The 16,348-nt window shown below is 45.7% G+C and overlaps 1 protein-coding gene across 4 annotated transcripts; it reads left to right on the top strand.

Annotated features, from left to right (window-relative positions):
• Positions 1 to 3,680: 3,680 nt before the first annotated feature.
• LOC123188133 (heterogeneous nuclear ribonucleoprotein 1) lies at positions 3,681 to 8,597 on the top strand. Of its 4 annotated transcripts, XR_006494343.1 has the most exons (4): positions 4,563 to 4,826; positions 4,960 to 6,139; positions 6,868 to 6,938; positions 8,063 to 8,597. XR_006494343.1 is itself a non-coding variant. In XM_044600176.1 (3 exons), exons 2-3 carry the CDS (start codon positions 4,605 to 4,607, stop codon positions 6,178 to 6,180), a joined length of 1,443 nt encoding a protein of 480 aa, XP_044456111.1. In that variant the 5' UTR covers positions 3,681 to 4,271; positions 4,580 to 4,604; the 3' UTR covers positions 6,181 to 6,927. The 4 variants fall into 4 exon arrangements, 3 of the variants coding, with proteins under 3 accessions (XP_044456111.1, XP_044456112.1, XP_044456110.1); XM_044600176.1 differs by lacking the exon at positions 8,063 to 8,597 and adding an exon at positions 3,681 to 4,271 and having other exon boundaries at positions 4,580 to 4,826; positions 4,960 to 6,927; XM_044600177.1 differs by lacking the exon at positions 8,063 to 8,597 and adding an exon at positions 3,681 to 4,338 and having other exon boundaries at positions 4,580 to 4,826; positions 4,960 to 6,927.
• The last annotated feature ends 7,751 nt before the right edge of the window (positions 8,598 to 16,348 follow it).

Below are 16,348 nucleotides of genomic sequence, written 5' to 3'. Positions count from 1 at the left end.
AATCCATGTAGAAAAGCATTCTGCACATCAAGTTGACGAAGTGACCAACCACGAGAAACAACAATGGAGAGAAGAAGCCGAATAGTGGTAGGCTTGACGACAGGACTGAAGGTGTCCTCATAGTCAAGACCATGACGCTGCCGAAAACCGCGAGCAACAAGTCGCGCTTTGTAACGCTCAATAGATCCATCCGAATGCTTCTTCACTTTGAATACCCATTTTGAGTCAATAACATTTACCCGTGGTGGTGGAGGAACGAGAGTCCATGTCTTGTTACGAAGAAGAGCATGAAACTCCTGCTCCATAGCCTCTCGCCAATGTGGAATGCGCAGGGCAGCCTGATATGAGCGAGGCTCAGAAGATGGATCCGCAACAGCAGCAGCCAAACAAGCAGCCAACCAAGCAACCGTACCATCCTTACGTTCCTTAGGTTTGAAAATGCCACTACGACTGCGTGTATGTGGTCAGGACACAGGAACCACCGAGGTCGACGGAGCAGCCTGCAACGGGCTGGAGGACGGCGACGTTGACGAGTCAGCCGGTGACGAGGAGCCAGTCACGGTAGCCTCGGACTCGGTTGGCGAAGAAGGCCGACCCACCGGCGAAACCGGCAGAGCAGACGAAGCAGCTGGCGACTCCGGCATCACAGACCGGGCCGAGGGCGAGCTCGGCATAGTGGGCCGTGGCGCGGCCGGTGTCGCGGGCCGATTCGCTGATGAAGGCGACGTGAGGACCCGAGCCGCGGGCGAAGACGGCGTGACGGGCCGAGCCGCAGGCGAAGACGGCGTGACGAGCCGAGCCGCGGGCGACTCGGCGGCCGCTGGCGAAACGGACCGAGCAGTGGAGATGCTCGGCGCGACGGGCTCGTCGGGTGACCATGCATGGGCACGCGAATCGATGCCATGCAACATAGGGCGATCGACGTGCCCACCAGAAGACAACGATGATGATGGTGAATCCTCCAACAGCTCCAAACGAGCTCCACGTCCGGTTCCTGCACCATGGTTAGGTAACAGCAAAGGAGAGTATGCAACATCATCAAATTGGTCAGAAGCAACAGAAGATGAATGCAGGGATGGTGGTTCGACAGTGAACACAGGAACGTTGGCAAAGGGAAAAACATGCTCATCAAACACGACGTCCCGAGATATATAGACACGATTAGTGGGAACATGAAGACATTTGTAACCTTTATGAAGAGAGCTATAGCCAAGAAAAACACACTTCTTAGAACGAAACTCAAGCTTGCGCTTGTTATATGGACGAAGATGCGGCCAGCAAGCACACCCAAATACCTTGAGAAAGGTATAATCAGGTTGTTCATTAAGGAGAACCTCAATGGGAGTCTTCATGTTTAAAACACGAGTAGGAGTACGGTTGATGAGAAAGCATGCAGTGGTGAAAGCATCACTCCAAAACCGAAACGGAACAGATGCATGGGCCAAAAGAGTAAGACCAGCTTCAACAATATGACGATGCTTACGTTCGACTGAACCATTCTGCTGATGTGTACGTGGACATGCTAAACGATGAGCTATCCCAAGCGACTGAAAGAAAGAGTTGAGGTTGCGATACTCGCCCCCCCAGTCTGACTGGACATGAACAATTTTGTGCTTGAGAAGACGTTCAACATGTTTTTGAAACTGAACAAAAATATCAAACACATCAGATTTGCGTTTAATAAGGTAAAGCCAGGTAAAGCGACTATAAGCATCAATGAAACTGATATAGTAATTATGACCACTGACAGAAGTCTGAGCAGGACCCCATACATCTGAAAACACAAGTTCTAAAGGATGTTTCACCTCACGACTGGACTCCGAAAAAAGAAGTTGATGACTCTTCCCCTGCTGACAAGCATCACACACTGCTACATCTTTATTACTAGACAAACTAGGAAGCTCATGACGACGCAAAATATGACGGACAATAGGTGTGGCCGGGTGACCAAGACGAGCATGCCACTGTGACGGAGAGACCCGAACTCCACTGAAAACACGAGCGACACCAGGATGCTCCAGACGGTAGAGGCCCTGGCACAACCGCCCACTAAGAAGAATGTCCCTCGTGCCCCGATCCTTAATAAAAAGATCAAAAGGGTGAAATTCACAAAGCACATTATTATCACGTGTGAGTTTAGGAACTGAAAGAAGATTACGGGTCACAGATGGAACTCGAAGAACATTGCGAAGCTGAAGACTCCTATTGGCATGTCTAGTGAGAAGAGATGCTTGACCAATATGAGAGATGTGCATACCTGCTCCATTGGCGGTGTGGATCTTGTCGGAGCCATGATAGGGTTCACGAGTGTGAAGCTTCCCCATCTCGCTGGTTAGATGCTCTGTCACCCCAGAGTCCATGTACAAGTGTGGATTAGAAGCGAAAGCGGTCGTAACCTAGCGTGATACCATGTAAGACAATAAGTTTTGGGGAACCAGCACAACCCTCTAGGGGTGGCTTATCTCATTATATATAATGGTTGTGTTACAATATGTACAATATACGTACATAGGTACAGAAGCTATACATAGTCTAACAATGTTCATAATTTATTTACGGATTAAATCAATCAAAAAATTGCTAATTTTATTCAACAATAACTTCATGGTTTTTTAGCCGCATGTGATGATGCATGCGGCATATTTGAATTACATGAGATATTTTCTGGGCATGAGAGAGCATGTCATTTTCAAGCCGGAGAGCTTGATGGTGATGAGATGACCGAAGTGAAACGGCGGCGGCGAAGACGATCCCATCGAGGAGGCTGCCTGGGGTGCAAACACCATGGAGGCAGCCGGAGGCACCGAAGCCGATGCGGGAGGAGGCGGGACCGCAGCCAGGGCGGGCGCCGCAAAGCTCGCGGCCGGTGCGGACGCCGCAAGGCCCGCGGCCGGGGCGGACGCCGCCAACCCCTCCAGCGGGGCAGTGTGATCCGCTTGCGGCAGGAGCGGCGGGACGACGCCTGCGGAGTCCGCAGCGGACGGCGGCGCCGCGGTGTGGACCACGAGGTCACGCCCAAGCGAGGGCGCCGGCGGCGTGGAGAAGACGGAGCCGATGCTCCTTGTCCCGATCGGAGCCGGAACAGAGACGACATCGAGCGGGAGGTTGAGCAGAGCCGCAAGAGAGGCCGGGAGGAAGCCCGCAGCAGTGGAACCGGTGGTGGCGGCGCTCGACATGGCTGCGGCGCGATCGGTGGCGCGGCGGCGGCTGCGGCGGCGGTGCGGGTATTAGGGTTTAGAAGCGAAAGCGGTCGTAACCTAGCGTGATACCATGTAAGACAATAAGTTTTGGGGAACCAGCACAACCCTCTAGGGGTGGCTTATCTCATTATATATAATGGTTGTGTTACAATATGTACAATATACGTACATAGGTACAGAAGCTATACATAGTCTAACAATGTTCATAATTTATTTACGGATTAAATCAATCAAAAAATTGCTAATTTTATTCAACAATAACTTCATGGTTTTTTAGCCGCATGTGATGATGCATGCGGCATATTTGAATTACATGAGATATTTTCTGGGCATGAGAGAGCATGTCATTTTCAAGCCATTTACAATCGGAGTACATCGCTACATGCATTCCGTCAATGATGCTCCATTTCTCGTCTCCGTTAGTAGAAGAGCAGTACCACCATTTTAAAAGCTCGGAGCTTTCTTGGGTGCAAGAGAAAGAAGAGGATTTGAAACCGGGGCGGCTCCGGCTAGCACGCAGCAGGGAGGAGGGCAGCGTGAGCTGGGTTCGTCTTCCTCCTCGCGGCGCACCAGGCAAGCCCAGCTCAGGGTCCAGCGCGGCAGGGCAGGGCCGAGGGAGGGAGCGGGCGGCACGCACCAACCTGCCCCCGGGATAGTTTTATGCGATTATCCGCGTCACCCCACCGGCCCCCGCTGCTGCTTTCCCAATCGAGCCGAGCACCGCGATTCCAGGCCAGCGGAAACCGATTAAAAAAGGCAACCCCCGCTCCGTCCGCGCAAAAGTAAAAAACAACAACCGCATCGCGCAGCGCAGCGCAGCACCGAGCGAGCGAGCGAGCGGGCGGAGAGAGGGGGGAGCGAGCAAAGGTTCGATAAAAAGGAGAGGAGGAGACGAAGCGTCCAAGCCCAAGTAACATCCCCACATCCCCTTCCTCCCCTCCCTTTCCCATCGCCCCGGCCGCATCGAGATCTTGGCTGGCACCGCCGGAGATCGCGAGGAGCGGCCCCGCGGCTCCCCCGATCCCACCTCCTCCTCCGCCGCCGCCGACCGCCGCCGCCGACCGCCGATCGGTGAGTCGCCCGATCCGCCCCGCCCCGCCACGCCCTGCGCCGATCGCCGCCGGATCGGCCGGATCTGGTACGGATCTCGCGTAATTCCGCGGCCCTGTGAGGCGCGCTTGTCGTTTTGCTGCGTGGCCCGCGGGCGCGGCTCGATCGCCGCGTTGCTTTCAGCTCGGATCTAGCTAGCCCTCCCTGCGCGCGCGCGCGCGGGGCGTGTGCGCGTTTCGTTTTGTGGCTGCCCTTGTGGATAAGTCGGGGTTTTGTCCGCATTTGCTATGGCTGGCTGGTATGAATTCGCCCTGACTTGTGGATTGCAGGGGTAGGAGGGTAGGGGAGGACGCGATGGAGGCCGACTCCGGGAAGCTCTTCGTCGGCGGCATCTCCTGGGAGACGGACGAGGACCGCCTCCGCGACTACTTTGGCCGCTTCGGCGAGGTCACCGAGGCTGTCATCATGCGCGACCGCAACACCGGCCGCGCTCGCGGCTTCGGCTTCATAGTCTTTGCCGAGGCCGGCGTTGCTGAGCGAGTCACCATGGACAAGCACATGATCGATGGCCGCATGGTAATTACGTGATGCCATTCTTGCTCCTTCCTCTGCTAGTCTAGTCATGTGCATTTCGTTGGGAATTCTGCTTGTAATCCTGTCTGTGGTTCGACCAAGCTTGAGCTCAATTGTCTGCGCCAATTCAATTCAGGTCGAAGCCAAGAAAGCTGTTCCCAGGGACGACCAGAGCATTGCAAGCAAGAACAATGGCAGCAGCATAGGCTCGCCTGGGCCAGTCCGTACCAGAAAGATCTTTGTTGGGGGGCTGGCCTCCAATGTTACTGAGGTTGAATTCAGAAGGTATTTTGAGCAATTCGGCATGATAACAGATGTGGTTGTCATGTACGACCACAACACACAGAGGCCCAGGGGCTTTGGCTTCATCACCTATGATTCAGAAGATGCAGTGGATAAGGCGCTGCACAAGAACTTCCATGAGCTTAATGGCAAGATGGTTGAAGTCAAGAGAGCTGTCCCAAAGGAGCAGTCGCCTGGACCTGTCGCACGCTCACCTGCTGGAGGGCAGAACCTTGCTATCAGCAGGGTTCACAACTTCTTGAATGGCTTCAACCAGGGATATAGCCCAAACCCGATAGGAGGTTACGGCATGAGGGTGGATGGAAGGTTTGGCCTGCTTTCAGGTGCACGAAATGGGTTTTCTTCATTTGGCCCCAGTTATGGAATGGGCATGAATGTTGAAACTGGGATGAATGCAAATTTTGGTGCAAACTCTAGTTTCCTCAATAACTCAAATGGGCGGCAAATGGGTTCATACTACAATGGTGGTTTAAACAGACTAGGCAGCCCTATTGGGTACGTTGGTCTGAATGATGATTCAGGATCGATATTGAGTTCAATGGGAAGGAATGTTTGGGGTAATGGAAATGTCAACTACCAGAACAGCCCTACAAACATGAGTTCTTTTGTACCATCTGGAAGTGGGAGTCAAGTTGGTATTACTGGCGATGGTATAAATTGGGGAGGTCCTACTTCTGCCCATGGGATGGGAAGCATTTCAAGCCTTGGGTCTAACATTGGCCGTGGGGCTGGAGATAACTTTGGTTTGCCGTCTGGCGGCTATGGAAGGAGCAACCCAACTGGCACCATTGGTGAACCTTTTTCTGCGTCAGCCAATGCATATGAAATGAACAACATAGATACATATGGCAACAACTCTATTTATGGTGACTCAACCTGGAGGTTCACGTCATCTGAGATCGATATTCCTCCTTTTGATAATGATCTTGGAAATATCGATCCAGATATCAAATCGAACATGCCAGCAAGTTACATGGGCAACTATACTGTTAATAATAATCAGACAAGCAGAGGTCAGTACCCGCTTCAGCATTTTGCTATTAGCTACACATGAATTTCCCATCTTTTTTTGAAAATTAAAGGTGCTGCATAACTCAGTTATTCAAAAAATAGAATGAATATTTAAATAGAGCAATTGATCTACCCTTCATAGTTTATTAGAACCATTACATCTGCATGTCTATGTTTTTGGAAAGGAAAAATGTTGCATAATTGCATGCCATATGCTTAATCAGTTGATGCTAGAGCATAATCAATAGACCTTTCTTGGGGCTTACATCAGATTTGACTGGTAGATCAGTGGATTGAACTTGTAGGAATTGTGTTGTAATTATATTGTGGTAGTATACGTATCACATTTAACTGACACAACATTGGGTGCTGTCTGACTGCTTTTGCTGTAATGAAAGCACTATCAAGAGCAACAACTTTTGGACGCATCAGCTTTGACTGATAATGAATAGATCAAATAGGGAGCACTGCCTTCATCCATTCCATTGACCTGGGATATGCTTCCATGTAATGCCTGACAAACATAATGGATTAGGGACCAATGATTTGTTTTGCAATTTTAGTTGTGTCAAGTAAATCGATGCAAATGATTGGTGTAGGATGTATTCACTAACCTGGTTTGTTTAGTTCCTGTATCTACTCTATGATCTTTGACATAATTCTAGGTCAAATTTTGTGACCAGCTCTTTCATAAGTAAAATTGAGATTTGCTACAACCTTGTTATTGTAGTGCCATCCTGAAGTTGAGGGTAAATGATAGCATTGGAGATGTGTAATGCATGTGCCTGAACAACATAAAGGGTAAGAAATGAGAAAACAATATATTTTAAATATAAATAAAATTGAAAAAGAGGGTGAGCCAAGCAATTATGAGAATATTTTGTATGCATGTGGCTGCTGTCATTGGCTGAGCAAATCACTTGTCTAAATACGTTTAGAATCAGTTTGGAACTCGCATTAAGTGAAGTATGTATTGACTCATGTCTGTGGAGGATGGACATGTGTTCTTCCTTTCATCTGACGAATTATTATAGTTCTAAATTACCATTTTCTGTCAGGACTGTTATCGGTGGTTTTATTTCCAAAGCTACTGTCATTTGTTTCCGTGCTTGATTGATAGTTTAGTTACACATGAATGAGTGTGCATTTTTAGAAACTAGCTAAGATAACCCATTGAATGACACTTTATTATTATTATTGCCAATTTGTGATAAATTCTCCCTCTCTGTGTGTGTATGTGTTTAGAATTCTGGCAACAGGTTAATCCTATTTTCTCAAATAATTGAATGCACTACAACGAAGTTTGATAGTGATTCTAACTATTTTGTAATTACAGAATATTTAACCAGTTGCAATTGAAAATGAAAAAAGTATTGTTGTAGTTAATATTTTGCTTTCGTGAAAATGCGCCGAGTCAGAATTGTTACATAAGTTAGTGTTGATCTTTATACTTTGATGCACCAAGGACTGGGTCATTTTTGCTCAACTGGTGTTGTAGAGATGTAAATTTCTTCTTTAATTTGGACAACCGTGCTTGTTGCTTGCCCCATTTCCTGTGTAGATCATAGTTAAATGTGGTGTAAGGGCTCCTTGTCTCGAGGACATGAGCTATACTCTGTCATGGATATTTACTTTTGCTATCTGATCAGGCATGCGTGACAAGAAGTCGCTCACATGTATTTTGTTACAACTTAAACTGTATAATATGTTTGGGAATGAAAATGGTTAAGTTTTTTTTTGGTAACTTGATACTAAGTTTCTAACTAGTCAACACATGATCTGAGGTGCATCGTACATGCAGTAATCAGTAATCGAGTCTGTTTGTTGTCAATGCCCACTTTATTATATTCTTGAAATTTATACTGTGAAGAGAAACTATACTAGAATGTTTGTATCTGATCAAGATTTGTTGCACCGTTTTGCAGGTATCACTTCCTAGGCGAGAATATTATTATAGTCATATATATGACTTGGGATAGGCAAGACACCCATTATATCAGGTATTCACGTGCAGTACTGTGAATTGGTGATATCAGATTAATATACAGGTTAGTTAATTGTTTCTAGCTAACCAGAGGTGTGGTTTACGGACACCAACCAACATGCTAGAGGAGCGGGATACAAACATTTTGTGAAGGTTTCAGATTTTAGTTTAATTTTCTACGTGTATTAGGTCTTTTGGTTTTCCAATGAGATGTGCAGTGGTGATTGCGGCACACACTTAGAAGGTGTTCCAACATAAGCTGGAATTCTGTCATACGGACGACAAACTTGTATACCAGGGATGCTGTATTATCTTGCCCATTTATGGCAACATTAGCTTGCGTGTTTTTCCTCTTCTCCTTTTTTAACCATTTCATTTGTTACTAGAGGATTTGGTCGGCTTTACTAGTAAAAACTATTTGGGGGTGCCAATGCCATACTGGTCCCCATTAATAAAGTCACCCAAAGTACATACAATGTTGCTTCTTCTTCTTCTGTGTCTATTTGTATGCCGTTGCATGTTTATTCTTTGGGAAAAATACAAGTTTCGATCTGGTCATGCATATTTGCACACTGTGTTTGATTGTTTTAAAGCGAGCCTATCAGCCGGTAGGTAGGTACTCACATACGCAAGCTTTTCATAGCTCAGGATGGCATGCATGTGCTCGTGTCTTCCATTTCCATCTTTTCGAAAGTAGCTTTAGATCTCATGTGGATGGGTACTGCATTGGCCTTGCCTTTTAGGTAGTTGAAGTACACCAGGCTGTGTGTACTTTCCCTCCCCCTATAAATAGCTCGCTATTTTCTGCTTCCATATATATCTTGATTTGCTTCCTTCCTTCCTCATCACGGCCTTCACCGTTTCATGTTACCCCGTCGCTTTCAGCCACCTACTTGTAGAGTGCTTCACCTAACGGTTTTCCATGTCTGGTGGTTGCCGATGCTTCGGTCCATGTTTGGACTGGCATTTCACTCCACATTTCCAGAAATTCAAACAACCATAGAGAGCGTGCAAAAGTGCAAAGTTTTATTTCTTTTTGACACCGAAGTGTAGGAGGGACCCTACACAAAAGTGTAGGAGGGCGGTGCTAACTCTCTCCTACTGCGATTTGCGAACCCAATGGCGTCTGCTCCATGGCGGCAGGGCGAAGCTCCTTTCCCTGTGGTAGTCTTGTTAGCTGCAGTCCCAAGCTTCCCATCTCCTCCAAGACCTATGTTGACAATGACCTTGCCCTGATGCCCTGCCAACCTAACCTTCCTCGGTGGAAGGAAGCCTTGTTGTGCGGTACCCTCCACCAGCCATCCGTCGTGCTGGTTGGTGCCTTCCAGGCATCCCCAACGCCTAGCCAAGCGCGTAGCGAACCTGATGGAGAACAGACGGCCTGGAATCGTATAACTATCAAAAGCAAAAGCGAGTGACTGTTCATCGATACTGTTATGGTCCGACTACTCATAAGGTTTGGTCTGCAAACATTGTGTGGCACCTCGACCCACTCCAAATCTTGGGTTCAGCCCATGGCTCTGAGCTTGGGAGCACCTCCACCGGGTAGTCAAGTGAAAGCACCCAGACTCTTGCAGGTTCTGACAATCGCGGCTGATGAAGAGGACGAAAGCACAAACGGGTAGCTATGCTACGTATGGATGTGAGATTTAGGAGAAACCCGAGACCTTAGAGTGCTACTCCCTCCGTTCCAAAATAGATGACCCAACTTTATACTACCTCTCCGTTCCAAAATAGATGACCCAACTTTATACTACCTCACCGTTCTAAAATACCTTTAGTACAAAGATAATATAAAGTTGGGTTATCTATTTTGAAACGGAGGGAGTACAACTTATTAGTGATAGATCTGTGGATCGGGTAGGGTAGATTAATCCGGTGAACCTACCTTCTCCTTGTGGCTCGAGGAGCTCCAGTTGCCGGCCATGGTGGATGGCGACGGTGGTGGCAGAGAGTAGTGGTGGCGGAGCTTCCCATCAGCATTGCACTAACCCTAGATCGGTAGGGGATTACGTGGGGTGTGCGGCGCTGGACGAACCTTGTAATGCGAGCCGCCGACTCCCGCCTCTTTATATAGTGCAGGTGACAGGGGCCCGTCACCCATAGTGGGTTGAGCGCCCCCGATCAGGGCGCGGATCTAAGGGCCCGGTGGGCCGTTGGGCCCACACGGTGGAGATCATCCTAACATTCTCCTCCTTGATCTCAATTTTTACTTTTGACCTTATACTTTTACTTTACTCGTTTCATAACAGATCAATACATAGAACATGTTTCATCGTCACAACTCAATTGCCGATAGAATCAGACAGCCACAATGTACCACTCTGTTTTGAAACAAATTCTTTAACCTTGGGCCCTTTTATTGTCTGGAAATGTTAGACTATACCATAAAACCCATGTCGACTGTGTGTTCTCCGAACACACTGGGCGGTAAGCCTTTAATAAGCAGATCTGCAAACACTTGTCTGTTGCTTTTATGCTTCAAGCATTCCTACATAATTCCGGACTTTCTCCTTTACAACGCATACTCTGTGTCAGTGTGTTCAACACTTGACTCGTTGTTATAGGAGCGAAAGACTTAAAATAGTTATCGCTGTTGTCAACCATTATCAACTCCGAGTACAGGTCTTCATAACCATTTTGCCTGTCCCTCATCCTCATATCAAGCTATAAAATATCTTTGCATCACATTCATGATAATTGTTTCATTCTTTGGAGCTTTTCCATACAAAAACCTCCAAGTATGAAAGTTAGCGACAATTGTGGATTTCGCTATACATTTCACAAGTCATGTCTTTGTACTCACAATCTTTTGAGAGCACTTATTTCTTTAAGCTTGAGGCCGATATCTTTGACTCCATTCCAGTGATCTATATATGGACTGGACATTGCCAAAACAACCCGGATATGTGAACTGTGTCAGGGTAATGTATTGAGCTTCCAACAACTGAAGCATATGGTACCATATCCGTTTTTCAATCTTTTCTCATCAACTCTTGGAACATCATAGTTTCCAGTTCCATTACCCTTAACTATAAGAACAGGCGTAGGTTTTCTCGTATGCATACTTTAGAGACCTTTCTTAGCATGTCCATTCGACATTCCTAATACCCCCTTTTATTCTTTTATTTGTGAATCTCGATACTTATAACGAGAGACACTCTACCGAGAACATTCTTTTAAACTTTGAGGATAAGAACTTCTTTTCTCCTCCTGCAGTAGGTTGACATCACCACTAGCAAGTAGGATGTCATCCGCATGCACAGGATTAGGAAATGAATTTCCCATTCTATAACTTTGCACGAATACAATTGTCCTCTCATTTTCTTTAACCCCAAACAACATTTGATTGCTTTAGTTCATAAAAGACTTCTTCAGGCAGTATCCCCTGTGTTCTTACTTTCATCTGATGTAACTCAGATCATGATGTGCCACCAATACTCATTGTAATCTATTTAGTGCAAAACGCGCAAAAACCTTTCGATTTAAGTCGTGTTTTACATATTTACATATTTCCTTTGGAGTCACATTAATCTTGTAGACCCTTTACAGCCTACTGTTTATGCTCCATTGGAAATTACTTATGAGTCCCAAACATCGTTGGGATTCACCAATTTTATTTCATCTCACATAGTCTCTTATCATTTAGATAAGAAGACACTTCTCAAAGCTCGAATGAGCGCTTTAAATAAGGTGGGATCAACCTCCATTTGAATTTCACTAACATAGACTTTATAGTAATCAGAAGTATTTGATTTTCTCATTTCTTGAGACCATCAGTGTCTTAGGTACTGGCACTTCTTTCATATGGGGATGTTGTTGCTCCGTCATTGCAAGAGGCAAACTAATTCTATAGTCTTTCATTTCCAAGAGGCAATAGGTTTTACAGGGACCTGTATCACAAGATCTATGTTTACTCATTCATCATTTATAGAGCTAACAACATGTGTTGTATAGGTCATACAACATGCTCCCCCAGATTACTCCATCTTCACTAAAAATGGCGTATCTTTAAACTTTATAATTTGGATTTATTCTGTTAAAACTTTCTTCTTTATGGCACTTTAAGCACCGTCTTAGTATTCCTTACTCTGCTTTCGGAACTGTAAAAGATCCAGAAATACAACTATTTCTTTTCTTTAGGGGTATTAATATGACCGTCATACTCCCCCAGACGATCACATTCTTCATCACATTATCTAAAGTATAGGGGAGTTTCATCATTCTTAATTTATCTCATATATCTTTCTCCCCCTCGAAATGTGGCAAGAACTTTTCTGCCACAATTTCGAAAACCATTGATAACTCTTTTGAATTGAGGAAACTTTGATTATCTACTTCATTCATCAGATTACTTCATACAAAATGAAGTTATCTCTTCATACAAAGTGAAGTTATCTTTTAAGTAGTATGGGAGTACTCTTTCCTCATTCCATTTCAGAAACTCAACAGAGTTCTTTATCATTAGTATTTTTGCAAGTCACACTTGCATATCATTCTTATCTTTAGGTTCGTCTGTAACTTTTATTCTCTTTGGATTTATTGAGTGCTTAATGACCGTTACACATAAGATGTACGGTCGATACTAGGAAAGCATAATAGCTACTCCATACTTTTCTTCCAGAGTGGGACATATTAAAAGCACATGAGTCATCATGTCTTTCTCCTGTTATACAGGATAAGTCTGAGAAAATTTCTGCCGCCATACGGGTTACGCAGGGATTTTCCCAGACTTATCCTGCCATGCGGGTTTTGTCATAATCATCTTTTCCCGCCATGCGGGTAATTCCCTGCAAGGGACATAAATGCCAGAATTGGCTCTTTTGACTGCATATTCAATCATCAAATTTATAAATAAATCTGAATGCTCTTTGACACACATGCTTGATCCGACTTTAGTCAAATTAAACACACATGTTGCTTGTTTTATCTCAAATCATAGAGAGTACATGAAAGACATTCATCAACCAAGACTCTCAATGATCTATCTCTTTTCTTTTGAAACCATTCTTTAGAGAAAACATACTATCTCACGTTATGACCTTTCTTGGTCATCTTTCGGGTCACAAGTACCCAACCATTCGCTTTCATGAATGAAAGCATGGAAAACTTTTGGTATGAGAAAACTTAGCCAATAATCAACAATAATGAGCATAAAAATAACCCTACGTTGGTCTGGTTAAAAAATGTGCACAATAAAATTTTGCAAAACTTCTTTTTTATACTCTAAATCATCGATCTGGTAGAATTAGAATAAAACTCATTCTTCTACATTAATTCCATATCACCGTTGGGCGGAAATGGAAATAATGCATATAACTCATGAATAATGTGATGATAGTATTTCTATTAAATAACTTTGCTCAGAAATGATAATCATGATGATGAAATTTCTATTAAGCGACTTTGCTAAGAAAATAATCATCATTATCAACTTTATTGCAGCGGAAAACTTTTAATATACATTTCTCAACCTTTATCAAATGCTCTGAAAATTGGTCACTTTGATACAAAAATTATCAGAGACTTGAACTTTTAACTATAAGACTCATTGAATTATAATATTGTCATCATCAACGTTGGTCAGAAAATAACAATACCATAATTAAACTTTAATCAAATATCTTTCTACTGTTATGGCAGAAGCTATCTGAATCTGATTTCACCCACAAGTGAAAAAACTTCTCTCAAAAAAACTGTTCATCCAATTAAATTTTCCCGTTGGTTCCAATTTAATTGAAGGATAATACTTTTTCTATTTTGCAGCGGAAACTTTACAATATTCTATACAGAAACAATTCTGTACTCTTTTACTCTCTAAGCAATTTTAACCGGTTGATTCAAAATTGCATTAGAGAATAACAATATAAACTTTTACTTTATTTCTATTCGCTTTTAAAAGAGCACTTTTATTTTTATTTGCAGCGGAAAACATGAATTAAAAAAAAACATGAACTTTATTCTTTTCATAAACTTTTCTTTCACTTTCTATATTCTAAACAAAACTTTCATTGGAAAAAGAATGTATAGAAAAACTGTTTGAAAAACAGCAAGCTTCAGCCGGCCTCGGCCTGGCGCGGGAGGCCCAAAAGCAACCCACAGCCTACTCCCCTGCGCGGTCGCGCGAGCCGGGCCTGGACTCAGCGCTGCCACTTCTCCTTTCGGCCCAAAAGGCCCAGCGTGCCAGCTAGGGTTTACATCTTGACCATCCACTGAAATCCGACGGCCACCCAATCCTTTCACTGGGTCAAAACCAGCCTCGATCGATCCGTCCCGAAAACCCTAGCGCCCAGTCGCTAGCCTCGATCTATTTCTCCCTCTATCTCGGAACGACTGCAACGGCGAAAAAGGGGGGCAGCGCCCCGGTCGCCCGCGCCGGCCGCCGTCGACGGCGTCGACCGGCCACCGCGCCATGCTGGCCGCCCTCTCCTTTTCCCTTTCACTTTCTTCATCCGCGCCGCTTGCTCCTCTCTCTGCTGCAACCGGGGCTCGAGGCCACCGGCGAGTTTTCTCTGGCTGCCGGCGACGACGACTATAGTAACCGCGCCGCGCGCCCCAACCTCTCCTCCCCCGCTCTCTTTCTGCTTCCTTTTCTCCCCTTATCCCACCGAATCCAGTGGCAAAGAGAGATAAGAGCTGGGCTCTCCTTTGTACAGAGAGGGACGCGGCTGCGCTCCTGCCACCGGCGACAGCGGCGAGCCGCGCCAGCGCGAGCCCCCCTTTCCCTTTCCCGTTTTCTGTCTCACCACCCGCACCCCCTTTTTTTTTATCTTTGACGACGGCGGAGCACAAGACGGCGGGTTGCAGCGGCGCCATGGCCATCCCCCTCGCCGGATGCGCGTCCCCCTTGCGGTGAGCGCGCCGCCGTCGAGCGGTTTGGCTGCTGTGTACTTTGCCCCTCGCGGGGTTGTTCTTCGTCCGAACGGCTCAGCTTGCCGATGCCCGTTCGGATCGAGAGGAACCGGCGCGGCCTTGCGGCGGCGCATCTTTGCCGGCGAGCCCAAGGCCCGTCTCCGGTGATTCCTTCTCTGCCCTGTTCTAGGGTTCTTTGGGGAGGGGATTTCTTTTGCTTTGATTTCTTTGTTTCTTTTCAACCAAAAAAATCTAACCCAATCTGGCTGATACCATTGATAGATCTGTGGATCGGGTAGGGTAGATTAATCCGGTGAACCTACCTTCTCCTTGTGGCTCGAGGAGCTCCAGTTGCCGGCCATGATGGATGGCGGCAGTGGTGGCAGAGAGTAGTGGTGGCGGAGCTTCCCATCAGCACTGTACTAACCCGAGATCGGTAGGGGATTAGGTGGGGTGTGCGGCGTTGGACGAACCTCGTAATGCGAGCCGCCGACTCCCACCTCTTTATATAGTGCAGGTGACAGCGGCCCGTCACCCATAGTGGGTTGAGCGCCCCCGATCAGGGCACGGATCTAAGGGCTCGATGGGCCGTTGGGCCCACACGGTGGAGATCATCCTAACAATTAGAGCATCTCCAATAGCTAGCCTAAAAATGAAACCCAAGGAAAAAAATACCTTAACAAGACTATTATCTACGCGCTATAGCGTGCTATTAGCGCGCTGTTTTCTCCAATGCGCAGAACTGAAAATTTAGGCTTTTTGGTCCCCAAAGGAGCTTCAATAGCAAAACCTAAACGTTTATGAACTGAAATTTTAGGCCTTTTGGTCCAAAAAAGAGCTTCAATAGCTAAAATATATGTTTATGAACTGCTAATATTTTTAGGATATTAGCCTACACTAGCACATATGCCCGTGCGTTCCAACGGGAGAGTTAATTGGTGTGTTCACTGAAATAACCATCAACACAGCGGAAGAACATCCGAATGGTGCCAGCAGAAATTCATATAAGTTGTACTACATTAAGAAGCATGCTACACATACAATACTTTCGTATGATTTTCATACGACGATTCTGATCTTAAAGGGCCTCATACCATGGCATTACTTTTATGTTGAAACAATGCTTGAAATTTGCACCAGGTCGTGAAAAAATCTTATAAAAAGGGTTCTGTTAAACGCGTTTTACACCATCTCTTTATATGTTTGAAGATCAATAAAGTAATGTTCACGTCTGAGCGAAACAACCCTAATTCGTTGCATGCAACTCAACGCTTACATAGTGCCTCTCACCTTTCTGATTGCATTATTTTTGTTGCACATTACGGTCCCACACTAAGCCTTCATTTTTAATAGATAACCCAGCTCAATTGGTTGC

This window comes from Triticum aestivum, chromosome 2A, assembly GCF_018294505.1.
Source record: "Triticum aestivum cultivar Chinese Spring chromosome 2A, IWGSC CS RefSeq v2.1, whole genome shotgun sequence".
In the NCBI taxonomy this organism is placed as follows: Eukaryota; Viridiplantae; Streptophyta; class Magnoliopsida; order Poales; family Poaceae; genus Triticum; species Triticum aestivum.
This window is presented reverse-complemented; position numbering and strand designations above follow the sequence as displayed.